This window comes from Bufo gargarizans, chromosome 4, assembly GCF_014858855.1.
Source record: "Bufo gargarizans isolate SCDJY-AF-19 chromosome 4, ASM1485885v1, whole genome shotgun sequence".
Classification (NCBI taxonomy): Eukaryota; Metazoa; Chordata; class Amphibia; order Anura; family Bufonidae; genus Bufo; species Bufo gargarizans.
This window is the reverse complement of record NC_058083.1, coordinates 462,471,559-462,497,394: the sequence shown is the minus strand read 5'-3', so window position 1 is coordinate 462,497,394 and position 25,836 is coordinate 462,471,559. Positions and strand designations below refer to the sequence as shown.

The 25,836-nt window shown below is 43.2% G+C and overlaps 1 protein-coding gene across 1 annotated transcript in view; it reads right to left on the bottom strand.

Annotated features, from left to right (window-relative positions):
* ANKEF1 (ankyrin repeat and EF-hand domain containing 1) overlaps positions 1-25,836 on the bottom strand; it is a 67,454-nt gene that overhangs the window by 9,701 nt on the left and 31,917 nt on the right. Inside the window, exons 6-7 of the mRNA XM_044291258.1 lie at positions 13,807-14,635; positions 9,450-9,676 (exon numbers count right to left, since the gene is read on the bottom strand). Of these exons, the coding sequence (XP_044147193.1) occupies positions 9,450-9,676; positions 13,807-14,635 (1,056 nt within the window). The remainder of the gene's footprint in view (positions 1-9,449; positions 9,677-13,806; positions 14,636-25,836) is intronic.

Here is a 25,836-nt window from a genome sequence, read left to right as displayed (position 1 = left end):
CTCTGGCACAGCCTGCTGGTCAATGTTAGAATAGCATTGCCATTGAAATGCAATGCACCACAGGGCTAGTGCATTGCATTTTAAAAGCAATCAAAAAGGGGCGTGGCCTGACTGCCGATGTAGTGAGACGCATGGCGCAGAGCTCCTGGACAGAATCCTGTTATTAATGGTTTACCCACCTCCTGCCTAACCTCCGAGACAGCCGACAGCCTACAATAGCCTCCCTGGACGCCGTGGTGAGCCCCGATATCATCATGACCCGGCAGAAACAGAGGGAGAAGGAATGCAGAGACGGCGGCACGGACACTCCGTCTAAACAAGATGGCGCCGCACAAGCCGCTAAGCTGTCTGATGTGGCGGTAAAGCTGGGAAGATTCGCCCGCACCTCGGCCGCTGCGGCTAATGATCCGGAGCCTGAAGCTGAGGTGTCTGAAGAGGTGAGGGGAGCGGAGCCCCAGGAAACGGCCACTTATGCCTCCATTGTAAAGCAAAAGGGGGGTCCAGTATTGCCAGCAGAAATGGAGCCCGTCCCTGAACCTACTATTGCAGATGTCTACAAGATGGTTGCGCAGTGTAGCGTAGCTCTCACGTCCCTGAATGCTAATGTGGGAGGCCTCAAGGAGGAAGTTCTGTTAATCCGCCAAGATATGCGGCAATTTAAGGAGAGAGTGGGGGAATTGGAGGGTCGCGTCAGCGATATGCAAGATCAATTGCCACCTGTTAAGAGGGACTTACAGCGAGTTATTCACAACGTGTCGTTGCTAATAGCTAAGTCTGATGATCTGGAAAATCGTCTGAGGCGCAATAATGTGCGCTTTATTGGGATACCGGAACGCACTGAGGGTTCGGATCCAGTCTCGTATATGGAAAAATGGCTGGTGGACACTATTGGCAAAGAAAAGTTATCCCCACTTTTTGCAATAGAACGGGCACACAGGGTGCCGTTTCGGCCTCCACCTCCAGGAGCGCCTCCAAGACCCCTCCTGATCAAAGTTCTACACTACAGGGACCGAGATGCCATTCTTAAAGCTGCCAGAGATATCCCTGACGTTCAGATTGATGGTAGCAGAGTCCTGATGTTCCCGGATTTTTCTGCAGAAATTCAGAAAAGGAGGGCGAAATTTCTGGACGTAAAGAAGCGTCTGAGGCTATTGCAGTGGCCTTATTCCATGCTATACCCGGCTAAACTCCGGATTGTGGCAAATGGGTCCACACATATGTTTGAGGATCCGGTTGAAGCATGCCAGTGGCTGGACACTCACGAGAAGGATCAACGTGGCAACAATACCTGAGGACTTGGTGATATTACTGATAGAACTTTTTCTATTATAATGCTTACTTACTGATATTTTATACTGCCAGTTATGAATGTATGGTACCTTGTTGTTTCCATATGTGAAAGGGCGGCTATATATCCTGACTTATAGTCGGTTGTTTCCTATTCTGTTTGGGTAATTATAGGGCAGGGTGGGAGGATGAGTAATTTGTTCTTATATTCATCCAGGTTGATGCGTCATTAGGATATAGGAAACTACCCTTTTGTTCTCCGGTGCTTATACCACTAACCGTGGCGGTTAGGTTCACTTTGTGTATGTATGGTATACCCCTATACATCAAGTTTATAACTTACAAAATGTTTAAGAACGTTGGGGGGGGGGGGGGGGGGGATTCTGGGAGCGGGCTCTATCTTTATAATTATCTCTGAGAGGAGGTTTCTATGGATCTATCGGCACTGGCTTCTGTTTAAGATTTTATATGCTCATGATGTCTTCTGTTAACATAGTTGCCTGGAATGTACGGGGCATGTCACAAGCAACTAAACGCGCAGCAATATTTCATGCCCTGAAAGATATACAACCAGCTATTGTTTGTTTGTCTGAAACCCATTTGACTGTTGACAGGACACACTTGGCGCATAGAGCATGGGTGGGTTATGAATATCACTCTACGCACTCCACACATGCTAGGGGGGTCAGCATCCTGGTTCATAGATCTATACCATTTAATGTGCATGAATCATATATTGATGATGGTGGAAGGTTCGTATGTCTGAGTTGTCACATTTTCCAATTCAGGATTGTTCTAGCGGCGGTGTATGTTCCCCCCCCATATTCAGCTGAAGTTATGAAGCTGATTATCTCCTTCACGTCTAAGTTCCCATCAATTCCACTGCTGGTAATAGGGGATTTCAATATGTATCTTAATGGTTCCTTGGATAAATTCCATAATGGGCTGGGAACATGCTCCGCTGCTCCTACTTCTCTGGCACGACTGTTATCAGAGGTGGATTTATGTGATATATGGAGAACTTTATATCCTACACAGTGTCAATACTCCTGTCATTCAACAACGCATGGTTCCTTGTCCAGAATAGACTTGGCTATTGGATCCTTATCTTTAGTGACTTTGACTAAGAGAATTTCGTATCTACCTCGTAGCATATCTGACCATTCTCCGTTATTGATAACTTTGGAAGTAGGTCCCCAGACACGTGTTGCAAGACCTATCTGGCGCCTGAACCCATTCTGGTTGTCAATAGTGGATACTGGTACTGTGATTTCCGGGGCTATGGCTGATTTTTTGACTATTAATATAGGCTCGACGTCACTGGATGTGGTATGGGATGCTATGAAGGCATATGTGAGGGGGCTATATATTAAACAAATCAGCGTTAAGAAATCTAAAAGTCGGGCTCTGGACAAGGAACTTTCAGATCGGGTTACGCATTTAGAGGCCAAATATGTAGAACAACCCACAATGGCTGGTGAGCTGCAATGGAAGGAAGCCCAACAACTTCTGAAGGAACATATACAGGCTAGAGCAGAAGATAAAAGATTATTTACGACCCAGAGATATTTTGCTGAAGGAGAGAGTGCAGGTCATTTGTTAGCTACGATAACTAGGGCTCAGCAGGGTCCTTCCTCTATAACTTCACTTAGGAGAGGGAGTGGAGAAATGGTGGTGGGAGATGAGAACATTCTGGAAGAATTCTATGTACACTTTAAAGAGGTTTATAGATCCAGACTGGTCGCCACTGATTCCTGTAGATCTAGATATTTGGAAGGGATTGATATACCCGTCCTGTCTGAGGAAAATAGGGTACTCCTGGAGGAGGACATAACATTGGAGGAATTGGAAGAGGCGCTGAAGTCTCTGCCTAATGAGAAGGCACCGGGTGGGGACGGTCTCCCTGGGGAATTCTATAAAAAACATGGGGAACTGCTACTTCCGCACCTACTTGAAGTATTTAAGAATGCTTTTAGTGGTGGTATTTTACCTTCCTCCATGAGAGAAGCTATAGTTTTAGTAATACCCAAACCAGGTAAAGACCCAGCTTTGGTGGATTTATATAGGCCCATTTCCCTCCTGACAGTTGATGTAAAACTCCTGGCAAAAATTCTAGCTAATCGGCTAAACAGAGTTATTCACACCACTATTCATGACGACCAATCGGGCTTCATGCCTGGTAAATCCACAGCTTTAAATCTTAGGAGGCTATTCCTGAATCTCCAGCTAGAGGGTAGGGATACATTGGATAACAGGGCTGCGGTGGTCTCTCTTGATGCTGCCAAGGCTTTTGACAGCGTTGAATGGGACTACTTGTGGGCAGTCATGACTAAGATGGGCTTTGGATTCGGTTTTATGAAGTGGGTTAAACTTTTATACTGTGAACCTAGAGTTAGAATAAGAGTCAATGGACATTTATCGTCATCTATTGCTCTAGAGAGAGGGACAAGACAGGGCTGTCCGCTGTCCCCGTTATTATTTGCGATAGCCATCGAACCTTTGGCTTGTCTTCTGCGTTCTACTTCCTCGGTGGGAGGGTTATTGAGGGGCTCTACTGAGGAGCGAGTATCGTTATATGCGGATGATACGTTGATATATGTGAATGATCTGGAGAAGTATATGGATTCTATAATATCTGTGATATCTCAGTTGGGCGACCAGTCTGGATTACTTATAAATTGGGATAAGTCGGTGATTCTCCCAGTATCCTCTCAGATACCGTCACGCACTACTGCCCTCTCCGAACTCAAGGTGGTGCAATCCTTTAAGTATCTTGGGGTAACAGTGTCAATGAACCCTGCAGAATATATTACTAATAACCTCTTACCCTTGTTGGAGAAGTTTAAAAATAAGATCACAGTATGGCATAAATTGCCTTTATCAGTGATAGGAAGGGGAAACTTGTTAAAAATGATCCTTATGCCGCAATTACTCTATGTCCTGCACAATTCTCCTATCTGGATTCCCGTGCACTATTTTCACAAAAATTTTGCGATTGTTTCGCTTTTTTCTGTGGAAAAGTAATAGGGGGAGGATAAAATATGAAACACTACAGAGGAACAAAGATGCAGGGGGACTTGCTCTCCCCAATCCTCTGCTTTATTTCTTATCGGCCCAATTGCAGCATTTCAAAGGGTGGGGAGTGTTGGGTAGCCCAGGCGTGAAGAGTGGACAATTGATGGAATGGGCGTCAAATAGGTCTCCCCCGTTGACGGCCATTGAAGGTAGGGTGGAGGAGGATGTAGGACGTATCCCAATATTAGTGCTCATGAGAAAAGTTTGGAATAAAGCCAGGCATATCTTAGGACTAGAGGGATATATTAATATCTCGCCTATTTGGAGGAACCCAGCACTACAAGAGTTGGAAGGTCTGACTGGATTTTCTAGATGGAGTGATAAGGGAATATGGAATTTGAGCCATATCTTCTCGGGTGGGGTATTAAAACAATATCAACAGCTATGCTCGGAGTTTGGGCTTCCTTCCTCGCAGTTCTATAGATACTTACAGCTCAGACACGCATTGGATGCTCAAGCTAAAGTGGCTCCAATTGTGTTTGCATCTAATCATGCACTGAACACAGTGGTGGCTGCTGGATCGGTGAAAGGGGCAATCTCTGTGATGTATCAGGCCCTACTGGAAGATTTTCTCAAAGGACATCCGTTAAAAAGCAGGCAGCAATGGGAAAGAGATTTGGGTGAGCTTACAGATGAACAATGGTCAGAGGTAGTAGCGCTTACTCCCACTTTATCTCTTAGCGAGGCTGCATGTCTCTCTCAGCTGTACCTAGTGCATAGAGTATATAGGACTCCGGTATTCCTACATAAAATAGGGTGCAGGGACAGTCCCGGCTGCCCGAAATGTGGTAGCGCTGAAGCTGATCTCCTACATATGATGTGGTCATGCCCTTCATTAACCTCCTACTGGAAAGCAATACTACATCTTGTTAATAAGGTATATAATACTAAGCTTAAGATGGATCCGAAAATTTGTGTTCTAGGAATACTACCAGAGGATAATTTGCAATCTACAGTAGTTACTGGAATAGAAAGGATGTTGTATCAGGCAAGGAAGACTATTGCAGCAAAATGGATACAGGAGATACCCCCAGAGGTCTCGGAATATGTTGCTAGATTGAATATGGTAGTTCGCCTTGAGAGGGGCGTGTATCAGAAAAGGAAATGCCTGACCAAATTTGAGGCTATTTGGGGTAGTTGGATAGATAGCTCGGGATGCTGTAGTCCTTGGTTAGCATTAACGAGTAGTATACTGGGTACCCGGTAAAGCTGATCAGTGAGAATAACTGTGTGTAATTCAGCAGTGCCTTCTTGAATGTGATCGCGGGGAGAAACAGTCTTTGGCTGGTGGAATATATGGTATATGTTTGCTGGTGACAGTTGGTGGTATGAGACCGTGGGCTGAGTGTCATAACTATATAGAAGTATGGTTACTTTGAATTTATTGTTTTTAATAAGTATTAAAATCATTGGAACGGTGCCGATAAGAAGGGGAGAAAAAGAATTATGAGGTAGTAATGCTCCTATTGAAATGATGTCCTGCTCTTGGAAGGTTTGGGAGGGAAGGGGGGGGGGGGGAGTTTATAGGGATGTTTGTTGATAAAAAAAAAAAAAGGAATGGTATGGGACTAGGTTTATTGTACAATTCCTAGTTACTCTTGGAAACTGTTGATTGTGATGTCTTACAATCATAAGATATGCACTGTATACACTATGCATGAGTGATATTTTATACATTTATCCTTTGTAACTGTTTGTGATGCTTGGATATTTGTTCTGAAAGTCAATTGATGATGAAAATAATAATAAAAAATTTATCTGATTAAAAAAAAAGCAATCAAAAAGCTCTCTATTATTGTCCCCTTGTGGGACTATTAGGCCCCTTGCAGAGGAGCGAGTATTCTACGCGGGTGCATTGCGTGATTTGAACGCATTGCACCCGCACGGAATCCAGACCCATTCATTTCAATGGGTCTGTGTACATGAGCGTTGGTTTTCACGCATCACTTGTGCGTTGCGTGAAAAACGCAGCATGTTCTATATTCTACGATTTTCACGCAACGCTGGCCCCACAGAAGTGAATAAGGCTGCGTGAAAATCGCATCACATCCGCAAGCAAGTGTTGATGTGATGCGTTTTTCACTGATGGTTGCTAAGAGATGTTGTTTGTAAACATTCAGTTTTTTATCACGCACGTGCAAAACGTATTAAATCGCATTTCACCCGCGCGATAAAAACTGAACAACTGAACGCGATCACAGACAAAACTGAATGAACTTGCTTGCGAAATCGCGCATTTTTCACTGAACGCATACGCAATGCATCCGCACCTATTCCGCTCATGCTCGTCTGCAAGAGGCCTTAAGTAGTAAAAAAAAATAAAAAAATGTATTCAATACATTTTTTTGTTTTTTTTCCATTGAAAATACGCTTTTCAATGAAAAAAAATTGCAAAAAAACCCTACCCCATATGTTTGGTATTGCCGCGTCCGTAACGACCCGGACTACATAAATATCATGTAAATTATCCCCTACGCCGTAAAAAAAATAAAAATACAGAATTGCTAATTTATTCCTAGTTGCCACCGAAAAAACGTAATAAAAAGCGATCAAAAAGCGCCATTGACTCCACAATGATACCAATGAAAAATACAAGTCGTTCCGCAAAAATCAAGTCCTCACACAACTCCATAGAAAGAAAAATAAAAAAGTTATGGGTCTTGGGAAGCGGCAATGCAAAAACATTTTTTCTTTTCAAAAAAGGAGTTTTATTGCAAAAAAGTAGTAAAATGTAAAAAATACTATACGCGTTTGGTATCACTGTAATCGTACTGACCCAGAGAATAAAGATATTTCATTATTTATACAGAAAAATGAACGCCGTAAAATTTAGAACGTAAAAACGCAGTGGCAGTATTGCTGTTTTTCCCATTTACCTCCCAGAAAGAGTTAATAAAAGTTAATCAGAAAGTTATGTGTACCGAACATGGCACCATTAAAAACTACAACTTGTCCCACAAAAAACAAGCCCCCATAAAGCTATAGACGGAAAAAAATAAAAAAATTATAGCTCTTGGAACGTGACGATGAAAAAAGAAAGAAAAACGCTTAGTCAGTAAGGCCCAAAACAGGCTGGTCACTAAGGGGTTAATTGACAGGGCCAGGCAGGGAGAGCTGAGTCTCTAGGTGTAACGACAACGCCCCCGTTGCTCCTAGAGGCTCATTTACATATAATAAAACATCATTATTCTCAGTAATACAGGCACATGTGGACATGGGACCAACACATATGCCTTCAGCTGACAAGCGCACATGTAACAGGTCAGCCGGTGTCATAGGTACAAAACTGCTGACAGATGCCCTTTAAAAAATATGGTGCATCTTTCCCTCTGGTGCATTTACACGGCCATACGTATTTTATAGTCCAAAAACTGCAGATCTGCAAAGGGCAGATGCTGTCCATATCCATATGTTGCACAAAAGATAGAAAATGTCCTATACTTTGTCACAAAATGTGGACATATTGAAGTCAATGAGTCCGCAACAAAATGCGGAAGCCACATGGAACCGTATCCGTATGTTGCAGATTCATGATTTGCGGACCACAAAACAGACACAGTCGTGTGAACGTACCATAAGACTGGTGTAAGAAACGCTCGCCTTTATTAACCATGTCCAAATATATGAGAAAGTTGTAAAACTGGAAAACTTAACCCCTTAAAAACAGTTTGGGCCTTAAAGGGGTTGTCCGAGCTTGGCCTTTCATAGCTGAGATGGGAATGACCCACAGTGAGCATGTGCTACGCTTTGTGCATCTCTCCCCTTTACTGCTCATGGACTTACGGAAACAGGAGCTGCTCGGCCGTATCCAGAACTCCGGCCCCCCCCGGGCTGGTGCTTACTGGGGGTTAGTCTCATCTCGCCTTAAAGGCTTTAAAATGCTGTCCAAGTTACCTCCCTTCCTCCTTGGTTTCCATATGAAGTTTGTAATGTTCTTGCGTTACTGAATCCCTGCCCGTTCTGGCGGCATTTATTTATTTTACTTTATGCACTTATATAGCGCTGACATATTCAGCAGCGCTTTACAGATATTACATCACACTGTCCCCAGTGGGGCTCACAATCTAAGGTCCCTATCAGTAGGTCTTTGGAGTGTGGGAGGAAACCGGAGAACCTGGAGGAAACCCACGCAAACACGGGGAGAACATACAAACTCCATGTAGATGGCATGTCATGTGTCCTGTGATGTTACTACCTCCTTTGGCCCCCGTGACATCCCGTGTACAGATCACATGGGCTAGGTGCACACAGGACTTCTCGTTTTGCCTGTGATCTATACAAGAAAGCCGTCCAGGAGACAGTGAGAAGCTTTGCGTACTACTGACAGCATGGAAGCTTCATGTGAAATGTAGTCCATTATTGCAACTTAAACCCCCCAAAAAACAGTGGCGAGCCTGTATATGTGTCAGAGGATCGGGACAGTTAGGCTAGTTTCACACTAGCATTAAAGGGGTTATTCGAGACCAACAAATGCCCCCCCATACCCCAGGCCCCTCACACTGATTCTATTCACCTGGCTCCCCGCTCCCTCCGCTGATCCAGGTCCCCGCAGTGCCACAGCTGCTTCTCCCCGTTTTCATCCGCGCACGGGGAGAAGCAGCTGCAGTGGTGCGGGGACCAGGAGCGGCGCAGGGAGCCAAGTAAGTAGAATCAGTGTGAGGGGCCAGGCATATAGGGGGGGCATTTGTTAGTCTCGGAAAACCCATTTGAAGAGATCCAGCAGGCTGTTCCCTGACAGAGCTCTCTGGATCCTGTCTGAATGCACGCCGACCCCATTAACTATAATAGGGACCGGCGAAGATCTGGCCGCAACCCGACAAATATGCAGAGAATCGCAGTGGTATTTGTCCGGCATATTTTCCCAGTTGCGGCCAGATCTGCGCTGGTCCCCATTATAGTTAACGGGGCTGGTGGGCATCAGGTAGCGTCTGGCAATGCCAGATCCAGAGAGCTCTGGCAGGCTCTTCTCTTTAACGCTAGTGTGATACTAGCCATAGCTGTCGGCCAAGAGTCATCTCATGTGTGTGGGCAGCCTCAGGCCATCCTGGAACACGTCTACCTATGGACTTCTGTCTTCCACCATTTACCTTTCTTGTTCTCAATCTGCACCTTTGCTCCGGATTTCATTAACGACTGAACGCAGTCCAGACTTCCACTTTCCACGGCTCTCATAAGTGGTGTGGATCCATTCAGGGCGACGGCATCTATCCTGGCTCCATGTTGTAGCAGCAGTTCAGCAATGTCACTCTGGCCGGCGTGACAAGCATGATGAAGCGGGGTCCACATGAAGTTATCGCTTGTATTGACGTCAGCACTATGAAAGAAAAGAAAGATCAAGCTCCAGACAGCGAAATCCCCCCAAAGATTGTACTTGGTCAGTTGTTTCCAAGATCTCTGCTTGTAGTCATTGAATAGGAAGCTTCGTTCACTGCTTACATCCAGAAGAAAAGCTATCCCGGATACACAGCTGCAGCACTGATTACTGTTAGGCCCCATTCACATGATTGCATTTTTGGTCCACATTCGATCCGCATTTTTTTGCGGATTGCACATGGACCCTTTCATTTCTATGGGTCTGCCCATAAAACTGGACAGGACACGGCGTCCGTATTTCCGTTCCGCAGTGCTGCAAAAAAGATAGAACATGTCCTTTTCTTGTCCATTTTGCGGATAAGGATAGGCATTGTTACAATGATTCCCCAAAAACAAAAAAATGGATGCAACACGTACATCACACGGATGAAATCCGTGTTTTTTGTGGATCTGTGTTTTGCAGACCGCAAAATACATACCGTCGTGTGAATGCACCTTTAGGGTACACCGTGCGGTTGCAATGTGGCTGAGCTGCGTTTAAGTACTGCGCGACTGCACGGGCTGCAGCTGACTCTTCTTAAACTAATGAGACTGCGCTGTTTAGTCAGTCTGCATTGTTAATGGCTGTACGGCACCTTCAATACCATGCGGCCATTAGCAATGGAGCAGAAATAAAGTTATCTAAACATGAGCTCACAGGCTGAATGTATTTATGTAAGTCATAGACAACAGCTGCAGAACCCCTTAATTGAGGGACATGAAACCTCCTAACTCTGATGTTTTTGGCAGGAACTGGGAAGTTACTGGATTCCACAAAGAGTGTAACAGTTCTACAAAGTGAGAGTGAAAAGCATTCTGTCCAAAAAAGGTAAAGGCCTGCATCCTGGCTACAGACTTCCTTGCATGTGGCGGGATCCAATGAGCTTCACGTTCCCCATCATACCAAAAGAGTAGCCTGATCACCTGTTTAGAGGCTGTGCTATATTGAGGAGATCGCAATATAGTAAGAGTGAGAGGAATAAGTTGCACCCCTTTGGTGAGCTGAGGAAGACTGAGTAGATTATAAGAAGGAGACGTAACCCACTGTCTCCTATACAGTCTTAAGAAGATGCATAAGGTACCTGAGAAGATTGTGCTTGACATGTTCAGTGTCTGTGTGAACCATCTAATGAATCACTTCAGTAAAGTACAGTGGATTTGTTGCCAACAAACCAAGGTTTCTCATTTTATGCTTCATGATATCACTGCTTGGTCTTAGGGATTGTGGGGAGAGCAGTGTCAGTGACTACTACAACTTCCATCTGCACTATTACTACTTCTACCCTCTCCACCTCCGCATTTGGTCGTTGCATGTACATCAACTGAAAAAGTGATGTGTAATTTACAGCTTCTGCAGGAAAAGATAAGCAGCACCTATGTAGCATGACCAGTCTCTGGGCTGTGCCTTGATACTGTGCAGCGGCCAATACTTGGATCATGTGCCGTATTTTGGGCACTTGATCCCGGCCTGGGGTTAGAAACCGCAGCGCATTCATGAGTCTACCGCCACAACGCTAGGGAGAGATTCTGATCTAACACAACTCTAGGATCACATGCCCAATGTACAGCACATGATCCTGGAAGTGGAGGCTGCACAGCATTGTGGCGCAACCGAGATAACCCCTTTAAAGGAGTTGTCCCACAAACAATAGTCTACATTTACAATTCAACACCTGTACATGAATTATTTTGTAATTGCTTGTAATTAAAAATTTTGCATAGCCACTGAGTTATTCAATAAAAATATATCTATATAGCGCCACCTCATGTTTGTTTTTCTTCTTGTTTCTTTGTCCTGCACACTGAGAAGGCCGCACATGCTCAGTTTCATCCTTCAGCTGCCTCCTGAGCTGTGATAGGTAGAACATGGACACGCCCCCTGAGCTGCAGCAGAAAAGACACTCCCCTTGATCTGTCAGCTTGATATAAATCTAGCAGCACAACAAACGGGGAGATCTCTGGATCCATGTGAGGTACAGGGCTGGTTCTAGCTTTTTTAGAAAGAGATTGTCATATACTACATGATGTCTGATTTTTATTTTTTACATAACCCCTTTAATCATCAGGTTCTGACATTAATATGTCATGTGAAATTGCTATTGATGTATATGACAAGTACAGGAGGTACACAGGATTTAGTAAGAAAATGTATAAAATTGTTTTTGCATTACATATAGATTTATATATATTATATTAGGGCAAAGCATATGCATACTGTGCTGTCTGTCTAGGATCTGCTCTTTTAGACACAATGACCATCACCTTTGCATATAGGGACAGGGCAGCGGACTGCGGAGGTGTCCGGGATTCTCCAGGAACCGTGGTAAGAATCATTGCTAAGCAGTCTGTCCACACTGCAGCTATAGAGGAGGTGTGGTCCTGCAGATGAACCATGCTTCTTCTGGTCCTGCTCTCGCAGACTAACACATCCTGCACCCTCTGCTGGTATTATAGGTAATGTGCAACATGTATGCCATTGCTTTGCTATATATTCCTTATATGTTTATCTGGAGCTCAAATTAGTCGATGTCAGGATACGTCTGGTGCACATAACCAGCTGCAGCAGTGCACATAACCACGTCCATGTCGAAGCTGACAGATAAGGACCAGAAGACCAGCGAACAGAGCCCAGGAGCAGGGACAGAGTGGCAGCCAGCAGGTGAGTATGGGTTTTATCACAGGTATACCTGGTTGGGACTGGGCGGCAAATAAAATAAAATGCTAGACGACCCCTTTAAGACTTTCAGCTGGATCTCCAGGATCTCTGTGGCTGTGGCTGTTATCTGAACGGGGTTTGCAGAAATCCATGTGCGTGCCACCAAAAACCCCCTTTGAGGTGTACGGAACAACCTATTATTAGCAAAACTTTTTTATAACAAATCAGCTGCATCTGAATTCACTCTAAATCACGGATTAGTCCAGAATTACCACGAGGCGGGATTCACATGCATCTTAACACATATGTCTTGGCATAGTGTTGATGCTTCTCGATGCTAAACTGTATGGCAAAATAGTGAAAATTCTACACGTATCACTTTTGTTTTTAGTAGGTTTTTGTGTTTTTTTTTTAAATTTTTCTAAGGGACTAAAACTAATGTACAAAATGCTTCAAAGGAAGCTTTTTAAAAAGCTTGAAATGTGAGATCCTTTTTGAACGCATTACTAAAAAAAAGTATTTGTGAAAGAAACCCTAACAGGGGTTCGCAAGACTTTAGAACTGATGATAGGTCTGGATAGGTCATCGGTAACTGATTGGTGGGGGTCCGCGACACACGAGACCCCGACTGATCAGCTGTTCTCACCAAGCACAGAGCCGTAGATTTTATAGCGGCTATGCTTGGTGTTGCGCTCAGCCCCAATGACTTCAATAGAGTTGAGCTGTGCCTAGGCCATGTGACTGATGTACGTGTCGTCAATGGCCTAGGAACAGCTGAGAGAAGGCTGCAACGCTACTGCGAGCGCTGCTGCCTTCTCAAACAGCTGATCATCAGGGGTCCTGGGCATCGGACCCCCACTAATCAGATACTGATGACCTGTCCAGAGGATAAGTCATCAGTTCTAAAGTCTCTGAAAACCTCTTTAATCATACACCCAACCAGAATCTTCAATCTAAAATATTTTAATAAACCTTTCATTTGGTCTTAAGTCTCTGGGATTGTAGTGTCTCTGCAGATTACATTGCACCTTGTATTTTGATATTCCAATAAGAAACAGTTAACACAGTCTTTTCATTTTCTCCAGAGAGCACCACTCTTGCGTCTGGTTACTGTGACTAATCCATATTCAAATGGATGGGAAGAGCTGCAATACCAGGCACAACCTGTTGGTAAGAGTGGTGCTGTTTCTGAAAAAAAAATAAAAAACATTTTTTTTTTAAATAACCCTTAAAAAAAAAAGTAAACTAGGTAATCCATTAAATTTATTCAGATTACCATTATGTAGATGAGACATATGTCGCATGTATCAAAATGCTTTTCATGAGCAAATCAACAGATATGATCTATGAACAAAACTTGTAATCCTACGTATAACTCTCTTCTGGACTGCAACACTTATTTAATTTTCAGTCGATTAAAATAATAAAAATCCTACCCTTTCTCCAGAAGGAATCGGACAGCCTCCATATTCCCATAAGCACAGGCAGATATTAGGGGTGTTTTATAAAAGATATCTTTCACATCCACTGATACACCCTCTTCAAAGGCCCTCTTCAAGGACTCAAGGTCTCCAGCTTTGGAGGCAAGGTTTATGTGAGTATACACTTTTTCCTGGTCATCCACATACCAGGCAGTATCATCTGTCAGTGGGTTCTGGGGTGGGTGGTCACCATCAAATCGGTTGACATCAGTAACATTATGGCAAGCTTCAATCATAAAGTCGGGTGGTCCACCATCTTCCCTACGTGAGATTAGGTGACCTGGCATTGTACATATTGGCATCGGTAGTGTAAGCTTTCCTTTTTTTCCTTTCTTCCCTTTCTTTCCTTTCTTTTTCTTTTTTGGTCCATAGGAGGATAGTATAAAAGCTTTTTGTAGGTACTTTGACCCTTTCAAAAAATCCTCAGGACTGATGCTTCCACCTCTACCTTTTTCATGAAGATGAACAATACTCTCCATTTGTTCGGTGGTCACTGGAGCTCCTTTCTCTGTTAGGACTTCCATAAAATCCTCCCTTGAGAGTACAGTACCTTCTCCTTTATCCAACGCAGCAAAAGATTCTCGAAGGGCCAACTGGTGCTCAAATGACCAATCATGCAATGTAAGAGCCCATGGTGGGTTGGGATTTTTTACATTTGGCTTGGAGTATTTTTTAAATTGACGCATTGCTTTTCCTATTTCTTTCATTGCCGCTTTGAATCCACCTTCTTTGGCAATGGCTTTAGGTGTCAGGGTTTTTATATTTTTCCAGGTAGGATCACAACCTGTAGAAAAATAAAATTACTGTGCAAAATTTCAATAAGACATATCACCTAAGAAGACATTTGGAAATCAACATCTAATGCTAGAGTCATAAACTATGCTACAGTATGCCTGAATAAATAAAAGTGCCATGCAACCACTTATCACAGATGGTAACACCTACGGTTTAGGAGCACAAATGGGGAACATGCCCTTGGGCCGTCACCACTTTGGGGACCTAGGGAGCCTCATTTCACCCATCATCCCTGATGCACATTTGTTGATCCTATCTAGCTCTGTAGAGAAGGGAGGGCGATGTGATTCTGCCTTTTGAATGTGTTTCAGCTTTCTCCAATACTCATAGACAAGTTTTTTCTGGGAATTCAACATTACAATGTTGTAGGCAGGTCTAAATTCACAGAAAGCAGGGCAACACAAGGAGGTTGGGACAACACAAGGTGGGGGGGGGGGGGGCAACAATGCTTTAATGCTGCACAAAATACTCTCCTAGCAGAAGCACATACTACAGTGCAGTGCCTAATACTGCCGCACCTGCTGCAGCATTCAACTGTATCACTGTCCTGAGGACACTGATACAGTTGAGCTCAGGAAGGCACTTGCGGCTGCTGGCCACGTACATAAGTACCTGATGCTCCTAGCATTAAATAATGTTGAGAGCATCAGATCGTTAGGTACCCGGCTGATGGCCATGAGGAGGGCTCGGTTGGCCCCCTGGGCATTGGCACACTGGGAAATTTCCCTGTAGGATCTACGGCCAGTCCACTCCTGTTGGTTAGTGCAGGAACACAGGTTTCTACCAGCGAGTACATGGATACATTTATTATCCAGCGTAAAATGACCAGCATCAGCATTTAGAGGTCCTATAGTAATTATGACTAACATACACTAAGATATTACTGATGCATAAATAATATATGTAAAATGTTTTAGTTTATGCTTCTCCACATTACACTAATAAAATCATTATGTATGTATAGGATGCTCCCCTATGTATGGAATGCATTAGCCAAGAAAGTTTTCCAGTATTTTGCATATATCTTTAAAGGGGTTTTCCAAGACTTTTATACTGATGACCTATCCACCCTCCTGCTGGAGTAATATTGGGACTTTAAAAAAAGTCTCAGTGATAAATCTTCAGTGAAACTTATTAACGGAGTGAATGGTGTAAAAAGCGCAACACTATTTCACAATTCTAAAAAGTTACAAAGGCTCAATTTTGGGCCTTTTTGAAGCCAGAATTCTGGAGTGAATTAGTGATGAATCAGGGCCAACTTGTTCATTTTTTATCAATACGTATAAAATGAAAAGTGAAACAACTTTTCTGTAGGTGTTGATCAAAAACGTCCTGCCGTTTTGCTTCTGCAGCTCTTCTGAAAACTATACATCTCCATGGTAACAGCAAACAGACTATATATAGTCTGATCCTGCAGTTATATTCCCTTCTATCTGTCCTCTACTTCTGGCTAACCTATTAAATGTTCATTAGGACACATAGAAGAAAGTATGAGACTGCAGGATTACACTATATAGAGCATGGGTGCACAAGATTTTCTGGGTGGGGGCCATATTGTCAGACTGAACCAACGTCAAGCGCCAAAAATAAAATTTAAAGAGGTATTAACAACTGAAATCCTGTATTTATGGCATATTGAACATGCAGTATATACCATTAATATCTAGTTACAGTTCCAGGACTCCCATCTAATGGAAGAATTCATGAAAAACACATTTGAGCAGCCACAAAACATAGACATACAGTCATGTGAAAAAATTAGGACACCCTTTGAAAGCATGTGGTTTTTTGTAACATTTTTAATAAAAGGTTATTTCATCTCCGTTTCAACAATACAGAGAGATTAAAGTAATCCGACTAAACAAAGAAAACTGAAGAAAAGTCTTTTCAAGATCTTCTGTAAATGTCATTCTACAAAAATGCCTATTCTAACTGAGGAAAAAGATAGGACACCCTTGCCCCTAATAGCGAGTGTTACCTCCTTTGGCTGAAATAACTGCAGTGAGACGGTTCTTGTAGCCATCTACCAGTCTTCGACATCGGTCTGAGGAAATTTTACCCCACTCCTCAATGCAGAACTTTTTCAGCTGTGAGATGTTTGAGGGGTTTCTTGCACGTACAGCCCTTTTCAAGTCACCCCACAGCATCTCAATGGGATTCAAATCTGGACTTTGACTTGGCCATTCCAGGACTCTCCATTTCTTCTTTTTCAGCCAATCTTTGGTTGATTTACTAGTATGTTTTGGGTCATTGTCATGTTGCATGGTCCAGTTCCGCTTCAGCTTTAATTTTCTAACTGATGGTCTCACATGTTCTTCAAGCACCTTCTGATACACAGTAGAATTCATCGTGGATTCTATGATGGTGAGCTGACCAGGTCCTGCTGCAGCAAAGCAGCCCCAAACCATGACACTTCCACCTCCATGCTTCACAGTTGGTATGAGGTTCTTTTCTTGGAATGCTGTGTTTGGTTTACGCCAAACATGTCCTCTGCTGTTGTGTCCAAATAATTCAATTTTGGACTCATCTGTCCAAAGAACATTATTCCAGAAGTCCTGGTCTTTGTCAACTTTATCTCTGGCAAATGTCAGTCTGGCCTCGATGTTTCTCTTGGAAAGCAAAGGTTTCCTCCTTGCACACCTCCCATGCAAGTTAAACTTGTACAGTCTCTTTCTGATTGTAGAGGCATGTACTTCTACATCAACAGTAGCCAGAGCCTGCTGTAGTTCTCGAGATGACACTTTAGGGTTTTTGGAGACCTCTTTTAGCATCTTGCGGTCTGCTCTTGGGGTGAACTTGCTGGGGCGACCAGTCCTGGGCATGTTGGCAGTTGTTTTGAAAGCCCTCCACTTGTAGACTATCTTCCGGACAGTGGAATGGCTGATTTCAAAATCTTTTGAGATCTTTTTAAATCCCTTCCCAGACTCATAGGCTGCTACAATCTTTTTTCTGAAGTCCTCTGACAGCTCTTTTGCTCTCACCATGGTGCTCACTCTCACTTCAACAGTCAGGAGCACACCAAACTAAATGTCTGAGGTTTAAATAGGGCAAGCCTCATTCAACATGCAGAGTAACGATCTACTAATTATGTGCACCTGGTGTGATATACCTGTGTGAGATCTGAGCCAATTTAAGAGGGAATACATGTGAGGGTGTCCTATCTTTTTCCTCAGTTAGAATAGGCATTTTTGTAGAATGACATTTACAGAAGATCTTGAAAAGACTTTTCTTCAGTTTTCTTTGTTTAGTTGGATTACTTTAATCTCTCTGTATTGTTGAAACGGAGATGAAATAACCTTTTATTAAAAATGTTACAAAAAACCACATGCTTTCAAAGGGTGTCCTAATTTTTTCACATGACTGTACATGTCTGTTACCAGACGGTTAGAGGCCGCACAGAATGGTATCAAGGGCCGCATGTGGCCCCCAGGCCACAGGTTGTGTACCCCTAATATAGAGTTTGTTTGCTGTCTGTTACCATGGAGATACATAGTGTGACACAGTGAGGGGTTATGTCTGGCAAAACAGGTATTTTCCTCCCAGAATGTGCGGCTGGGCTGATTTCCAGCCAGGTGAGATCAAATACCGGACCAGAGTTTTGGTAGCACCTGGCGGTCCTTAACCATCTCAGCCCCCCTAGCTTAAACTCCCTTAATGACCAGACCACTTTTTACACTTCTGCACTACACTACTTTCACGGTTTATTGCTCGGTCATACAACTTACCACCCAAATGAATTTTACCTCCTTTTCTTCTCACTAATAGAGCTTTCATTTGGTGCTATTTCATTGCTGCTGATTTCTTAACTTTTTTTGATATTAATCGAATTTGACCGAAATTTTTGCAAAAAAACGTAATTTTTCACTTTCGGTTGTAAAATTTTTCAATTAAAACTACATTTCTATATAAATTTATCTCTAAATTTATTGTTCTACATGTCTTTGATAAAAAAAAAATGCAATAAGTGTATATTTATTGGTTTGGGTAAAAGTTATAGCGTTTACAAACTATGGTGCAAAAATGTGAATTTCCGCATTTTGAAACAGCTCTGACTTTCTGAGCACCTGTCATGTTTCCCGAGGTTCTACAATGGCAGAAGTAGAAACACCCCACAAATGACCCCATTTCGGAAAGTAGACACCCTAAAGGTATTTGCTGATGGGCATAGTGAGTTAACGGAAGTTTTTATTTTTTGTCACAAGGTAGCGGAAAATGACAATTTTTTTATTATTATTTTTTTTTTTACAAAGTCTCATATTCCACTAACTTGTGACAAAAAATAAAATTTTACATGAACTAACCATACCTCTCACAGAATACCTTGGGGTGTCTTCTTTCCAAAATTGGGGTATTTATACTTCCCTGGCATTTAAGGGGCCCTAAAGCGTGAGAAGTAGTTTGGAATCCAAATTCGTAAAAATGCCCTGTGAAATCCTGAAAGTACTCATTGGAAATTGGGTCCCTTTGCGCATCTTGGCTGCAAAAAAGTGTCACACATGTGGTATCGCTGTACTCAGGAGAAGTAGGGCAATGTGTTTTGGGGTGTATTTTTACATATACCCATGCTGGGCGAGAGAAATATCTCTCTAAAAGACAACTTTTCCAATTTTTTTATACAAAGTTGTCATTTGAAAGAGATATTTCTCACACAAAGTTGGGTTATATGTAAAAATACATTGCCTTACTTCTCCTGAGTACGGCGATACCACATGTGTGACACTTTTTTGCAGCCAAGATGCGCAAAGGGGCCCAAATTTCAATGAGTACCTTTTAGGAGGGCATTTTTTGGCATTTGGATTCCAGACTTCTTCTCACGCTTTAGGGCCCCTAAAATACCAGGGTAGTATAAATACCCCACAAGTGACCCCATTTTGGAAAGAAGACACCCCAAGGTATTCTGTGAGGGGCATGGCGAGTTCCTAGAATATATTTTTTTTTTGGCACAAGTTAGCGGAAAATGATTTTGTAAGAGAAAAAAAATAAAATAAATAATTTTCCCCTAACTTGTGCCCAAAAAAAAATATTCTAGGAGCTCGCCATGCCCCTCACGGAATACCTTGGGGTGTCTTCTTTCCAAAATGGGGTCACTTGTGGGGGATTTATACTGCCCTGGCATTTTAGGGGCCCTAAAGCGTGAGAAGAAGTCTGGAATATAAATGTCTACAAATTTTTACGCATTTGGATTCCGTGAGGGGTATGGTGAGTTCATGTGAGATTTTATTTTTTGGCACAAGTTAGTGGAATATGAGACTTTGTAAGAAAAAAATAAAATAAAATAAAAATTTCCACAAACTAACTTGTGCCCAAAAAATAAAAATTCTTCTATGAACTCGCCATGCCCCTCAAAAGTGATCTTTTTATAGCGCCGCAGCGATTTTACTGTGTTTTTGCAGTGATCAGAAAAAATAATTCTGTCACTGCGGTGTGGCGGACTGAACGCAAGTGTGCGCACAAGATCAGGCCTGAACACTGCGTTTTTTGTAGAGCCTATAGAACATGTCCTATTCTTGTCCGCAATTGCGGACAAGAAAAAGCATTTTCTATATAGTTCTGGCAATGTGCGGATCCGCAAAATGCGGAAAGCACATTGCCGGTGTCTGTGTTTTGCAGATCTGCGGTGTCCGTGTTTTGCTAGTATTGATACCCAAGCCAGAAGGAACATTGTGGTTTTGTAACGACTTTCGAAAATTTAACGAGGTTTCAAAATTCGATGAGTATCCCATGCCCCGGGTGGATGAGCTCATCGAGAGGTTAGGAAAAGCCCGGTATTTTTCTGTTTTGGATCTCACGAAAGGGTACTGGCAGGTGCCCTTAATGGAGTCTACAAAAGAGAAAACTGCCTTCATCACTCCAGAGGGGCTGTAGAAATATAAGGTCTTACCCTTTGGTCTGCAAGGCGCCCCCGCCACTTTTCAGCGACTAATGGACATTGTGCTACTTCAACATCGTCTGTACGCCTCGGCTTACCTGGACGATATTGTCATCTACAGTACCGACTGGGAAAGTCACCTACCCAAAGTGCAGGCTGTAGTTGACTCCCTTCGGAAAGCTGGCCTACCTGCTAACCCCAAAAATTGTGCGATAGGGTTAGAAGAGACTAAGTACCTGGGGTATGTCATTGGGCGCGGAGTCATCAAACCCCAAGTGAACAAAATAGAGGCAATACGGAATTGGCCCCGACCTGTCACCACTAGGCAAATAAAGTAATTTCTGGGAAAGGTGGGCTATTACATGAGGTTTGTTCCCTACTTTTCTACTCTAGCCGCGCCCTTGACAGGGCTCTTGAAGGGATGAAAATCAGTCATGGTTCGCTGAGATGATCAAGCGGAAGAGGCTTCTCTGTGTTTACTGATACAGAAGGATACTATTTTTATGTAATTTTCAAAAATACAGAACTGTTAAAATGAAGAAGAAAACAAAAAATTCTAAAAATTATTTTCTAAGAATATTGAGTTGAGAAAAATCCTCCTAGCTTCCCATGGGGTGGGGAATAGGATTATTTTGGGGAATACATACTGCTGGATTGTACATGTTGTTTCAAATAAAAAAAAATTTGTGGTCATTTAATTCCATTTTCCGAGCTTGCATTGGCTATTAAATATTATCTGTGTAGAATTTATGAGGTTATTCTGTAGATAATCTCCTGAGGTAAACAAAACAATTTAGCATCTATCACAAGCTCATGCACAGCTGGGATACTTTTAAGACAGGATTTTTAACCCATTTTTATACAAAATCGTGGACAAGGTTATTAATATTTGCATACACTTGGACACAAATGGGTATGCCTTTTAGACTCTGTTCACATTTGTGTTGAAAGATTCAGTTCATGTGAGTGATTGTGAGAGTAAGTGTATGAGAGAGGGAGGGAGAGAGAGAGAGAGCCCTAGTATGCTGAGTTTTAAGTGTGCAGAGTATTGTAGGCTAGGCAATACTCCTCTGGGTTTCTGGGAAAGATATTCACATTAGCTTTCCAAAACCTATCTGATGCTGGCAGATGTTAGACATGATGTTTGCATATATTTTCTCCAGAAATTAAGAGTAGAGTTGTCCAGCCTACAAAAGTCATCACATATATCAACTGGTCTCCATAATAGAAATAGTACCCACCCAGAGGTTCCCCCTAAGGACTTGCAACTAGAAAAAGTGTTCTCATTTGCCTAAGGCCTCATGCACACAAACCTATTTTCTTTCTGTGTCTGTTCCGTTTTTTTTTTTTTGCGGAAGTTACTCCGTGTGCATTCCGTTTCCGTTTGTCCGTTCCGCCCAAAAAATTGGAACATTTCATATTATTGTCCGCATTACGGACAAGGATAGGACTGTTCTATTAGGGGCCAGCTGTTTCGTTTCACAAAATACAGAATGCACACGGATGTCATCCGTATTTTTTGCGGATCCGTTTTTTGCGGACAGCAAAATACATACGGTCGTGTGCACGAGGCCTAACTCTGATAAAGGGGTTTTTATCTGAAAGAACTAGCTGCAGATGTGAGGCTGACTAAGGCTAGTTTCACACTAGCGTTCGGCTGTCCGCTCATGAGCTCCGTTTGAAGGGGCTCAGGAGCGGACCCGAACGCTTCCGTCCAGCCCTGATGCAGTCTGAATGGATGCGGATCCGCTCAGACTGCATCAGTCTGGCGGCGTTCAGCCTCCGCTCCGCTCAGCAGGCGGACACCTGAGCGCTGCTTGCAGCGTTCCGGCGTCCGCCTGGCCGTGCGGAGGCGTGCGGATCCGTCCAGACTTACAATGTAAGTCAATGGGGACGGATCCGCTTGAAGATGCCACAATATGGCTCAATCTTCAAACGGATCCGTCCCCCTTTGACTTTCGATGTAAAAGTCTGGACGGATCCGCTCAGGCTAATTTCACACTTAGCTTTTTTTTGCCAATATAATGCAGACGGATCCGTTCTGAACGGAGCCACCGTCTGCATTAATATGATCGGATCCGTTCAGAACGGATCCGATCGAACGCTAGTGTGAAAGTAGCCTTAGCTATTTTTCTAGCTTTGCTACATACACATGTTTAGAAGGCATTTCTGCCAATCCGCTGTTTGCTCTGGTGAGATCAATATCACATATTCCACTGTATTGCATCTTAATAGTGTGGTGTTTTTTTTCCGTACCAGGGACTTCCTAGAACTTATGGCTCATGCACACGACCGTATGTATTTTGGGGTCTTCAAAAACGGATCCGCAATAAATACGGATGACGTCCGTGTGCATTCCGTATTTTGCAGAATGGAACAGCTGGCCCCTAATAGAACAGTACTATTCTTGTCCATAATGCGGACAATAATAGAACAAGTTCTATTTTTTTTCGGAACGGAAATATGGACATAGAAACGGAATGCACACAGAGTAACTTCCGTTTTTTTTGCGGATCCATTAAAGTGAATGGTTCCACATACGGTTCACAGAAAAAACGGAATGGACATGGAAAGAAAATACGTTCGTGTGCATGAGCCCTTAGTAGGTAGGTTCCTGATCGCTCTTATCGGGTGCCTATTAGTTTTATTGGTAGGGCTGCTATAGAGTAAGGAATAGGATAAGCTTGTCCCATTACCACCCCTCCTTACCTATATTCTGTTTTGGGTTTTCTCTCATCCACCTTATTTTGAAGATAAAAAAAAGGTTATGTTTTAATGGAGGACTGTCTGTGACAGCTCGACGTGTAGCCCTTATCTCGGAACTCCTGACAGCTCACAAACACTCATTTAAGGCTACATTCACACGAACGTATTTTGTTTGAGTGTCCATTCCGTTTTTTTTTGCAGATAGGATGTAGACCCATTCATTTCAATGGGTCCGCAAAAATGCAGACATCACACCGTGTGCTCTCCGCATATGTATGGCTGTTCCGTAGCCCCGCAAAAAAAATAGAACATGTCCTATTCTTGTCCGTTTTGCGGACAAGGATAAGCATTGCTACAATGGATCCATGCCATACGGAACGTCATCAGTTGTTTTTTTCGGATCCACAGTTTGCAGATCGCAAAACACATACGGTCGTGTGAATGTAGCCTAAGCCATATTCTTATCAGTTTGACAAGACTTTAGCTATAATGAGTTTGTGAGTTTTCAGAAGCTTAGAGATAAGGTATCACGATCGGCGTGACTATCACATACGTGACACAGAGGGAGGGAAAGAGGAAGGCCCTGCCCAAGTGAGAGGGAAGGTGGTGACCCCTGACTCACCTTGCGGCTGGCACCTGGCTGCCCTGACGTCCCTAGACGGGTTCCTCACCCGTACGCCGATCACGTGCCTAAAACCCTGGCTTTCCCTAAGATGAGCCCTAGATAGTGAACAGGGCGGTGGGAACACTAGTCCGCACCACTAGCTCTAAAGGAAAACACCAAGGGGAGGACAGACAATACAGACTAAACATATAATCCCAGGTGGGCGACAACAGGAGACAACAAAAAAAAGCCCAACAGGGATCCGGAGGGAAGCACTCTGGAACAACAACCAGGATTCACAGCTCCAGTGGGTCAGTATAGATGTCCAGGCAGGAAGCTCTATAACTGGCAACTAGAGAAGTGTGAGAGGAGAATATAAGGAGGTTGGGAGTGGCAGACAAGAAACAGCTGAGGAGGAGAAGCTACGGATCCCTGAGTGAGACAAAAAGGATGCAAGGCAAACACAGAAAACAATCACTAAGAAACAACGTGATCTTTAGACATAGAGCGCGCAGCCACCCGCTGCGACTTCCTGACCCCGGGTATAACGGAGTCAGACGTGGCTCTTGACACCCTCGTGACATAAGGGCTGCAGATCAAGCTATAATGGCTGCTCTCTGATGGATTCAGTGTGAGGCAGACAATGATAGTCTGTAGATCACTAAAACTAAAAGCTGGAGAGGAAAACCTGTGGTTGACATTTTTCAACTGACAAAAAAAAAAGATTTTTACACCAAAATGGGTAAAATGCAATGATGAAAAATTGTCCCCAAAGGTCTTCACAGCCTTCGAACACTTCAGGACCGTTGACTACGGCCTCATGCACACGACCGTTCCGTTTTTTGCGGTCTGCAAACCGCGGATCCGCAAAAAACAGAAGCCTTCCGCAATTTGCAGAACGGAACGGGCGGCCCATTGTAGAAATGCCTATTCTTGTCCGCAAAACGGACAAGAATAGGACAGGTTATATTTTTTTTGTGGGGCCACGGAACGGAGCACCGGATGCGGACAGCACACGGAGTGCTGTCCGCATCTTTTGCAGCTCCATTGAAGTGAATGGCTCCGCATCCGAGCCGCAAAAACTGTGGCTCGGATGCGGACCAATACAACGGCCGTGTGCATGAGGCCTAACTTTAAGGGTCAGAGTGGTCCTATCTTCAGCATCATTTTCAAATGGCTGCTGAAGTTTTAGTGTGCTGGCTCTGGGTGCGCTGCAGCAGAATGCATTGTGAAGTGCCCTGAAAAAGTTAGTTCCCTAATGGGACTAAAAAAATTGTAAGAATTTTTAAAAAATAATTATTATGAGAAAAAAAATGTGTAACATTTAAACTGTGTGGTAAATGACGTAAAAAAGCATCCCCGCAAAAAAATTAATTAAAGTAATAAAAGTTAACAATGTACGGTACTGTAAAATGCTCTGTCCCTCTACATTCTTTAAATTTGGTAGGCAAGCCACTGGGAAAGACTGAGAAACATTTCCTCCACATCACGCTGAGGTAAGTATGATAAGTACTAAACGCATACATGTGCATGTAAGGCATTTATGCGTCCATATGGATTTACCTACACCACTCACAAAAAGTTTGGGATATTTGGCTTGTGGGTGAAATTTTTGAAAGAACCTAAAATGAACTCTAACCTTTACAGGTGAACTTAATGTGACCTTCTCACTTTTGAATGCACAGGTCCAACTGTTCAGTGTTTCAGTACTTTTTGCACAACTTGCTGTTCTCTAACAAGGAGCTTCACGGCAAAATTCACAACAGGTGTTTGATCCATGAATCGCCCAATACATTTCCTGGTTCAATTAGAATTGGTATTATTATGCTGTTCACATTTTGACATCATGAGACCAAGACGACACCTAACAATTGATCAACGGGACCTCGCCATTCCGAGGATTCAAGCAGGATGTTCTTAGATGGAAGGGGCCATTGAGCTTAGAGTGTCACAGAGTGTCATCAGCAGGTTGCAACAGAGATACAGAGAGACTGGAAGAGTCACAGAAAGG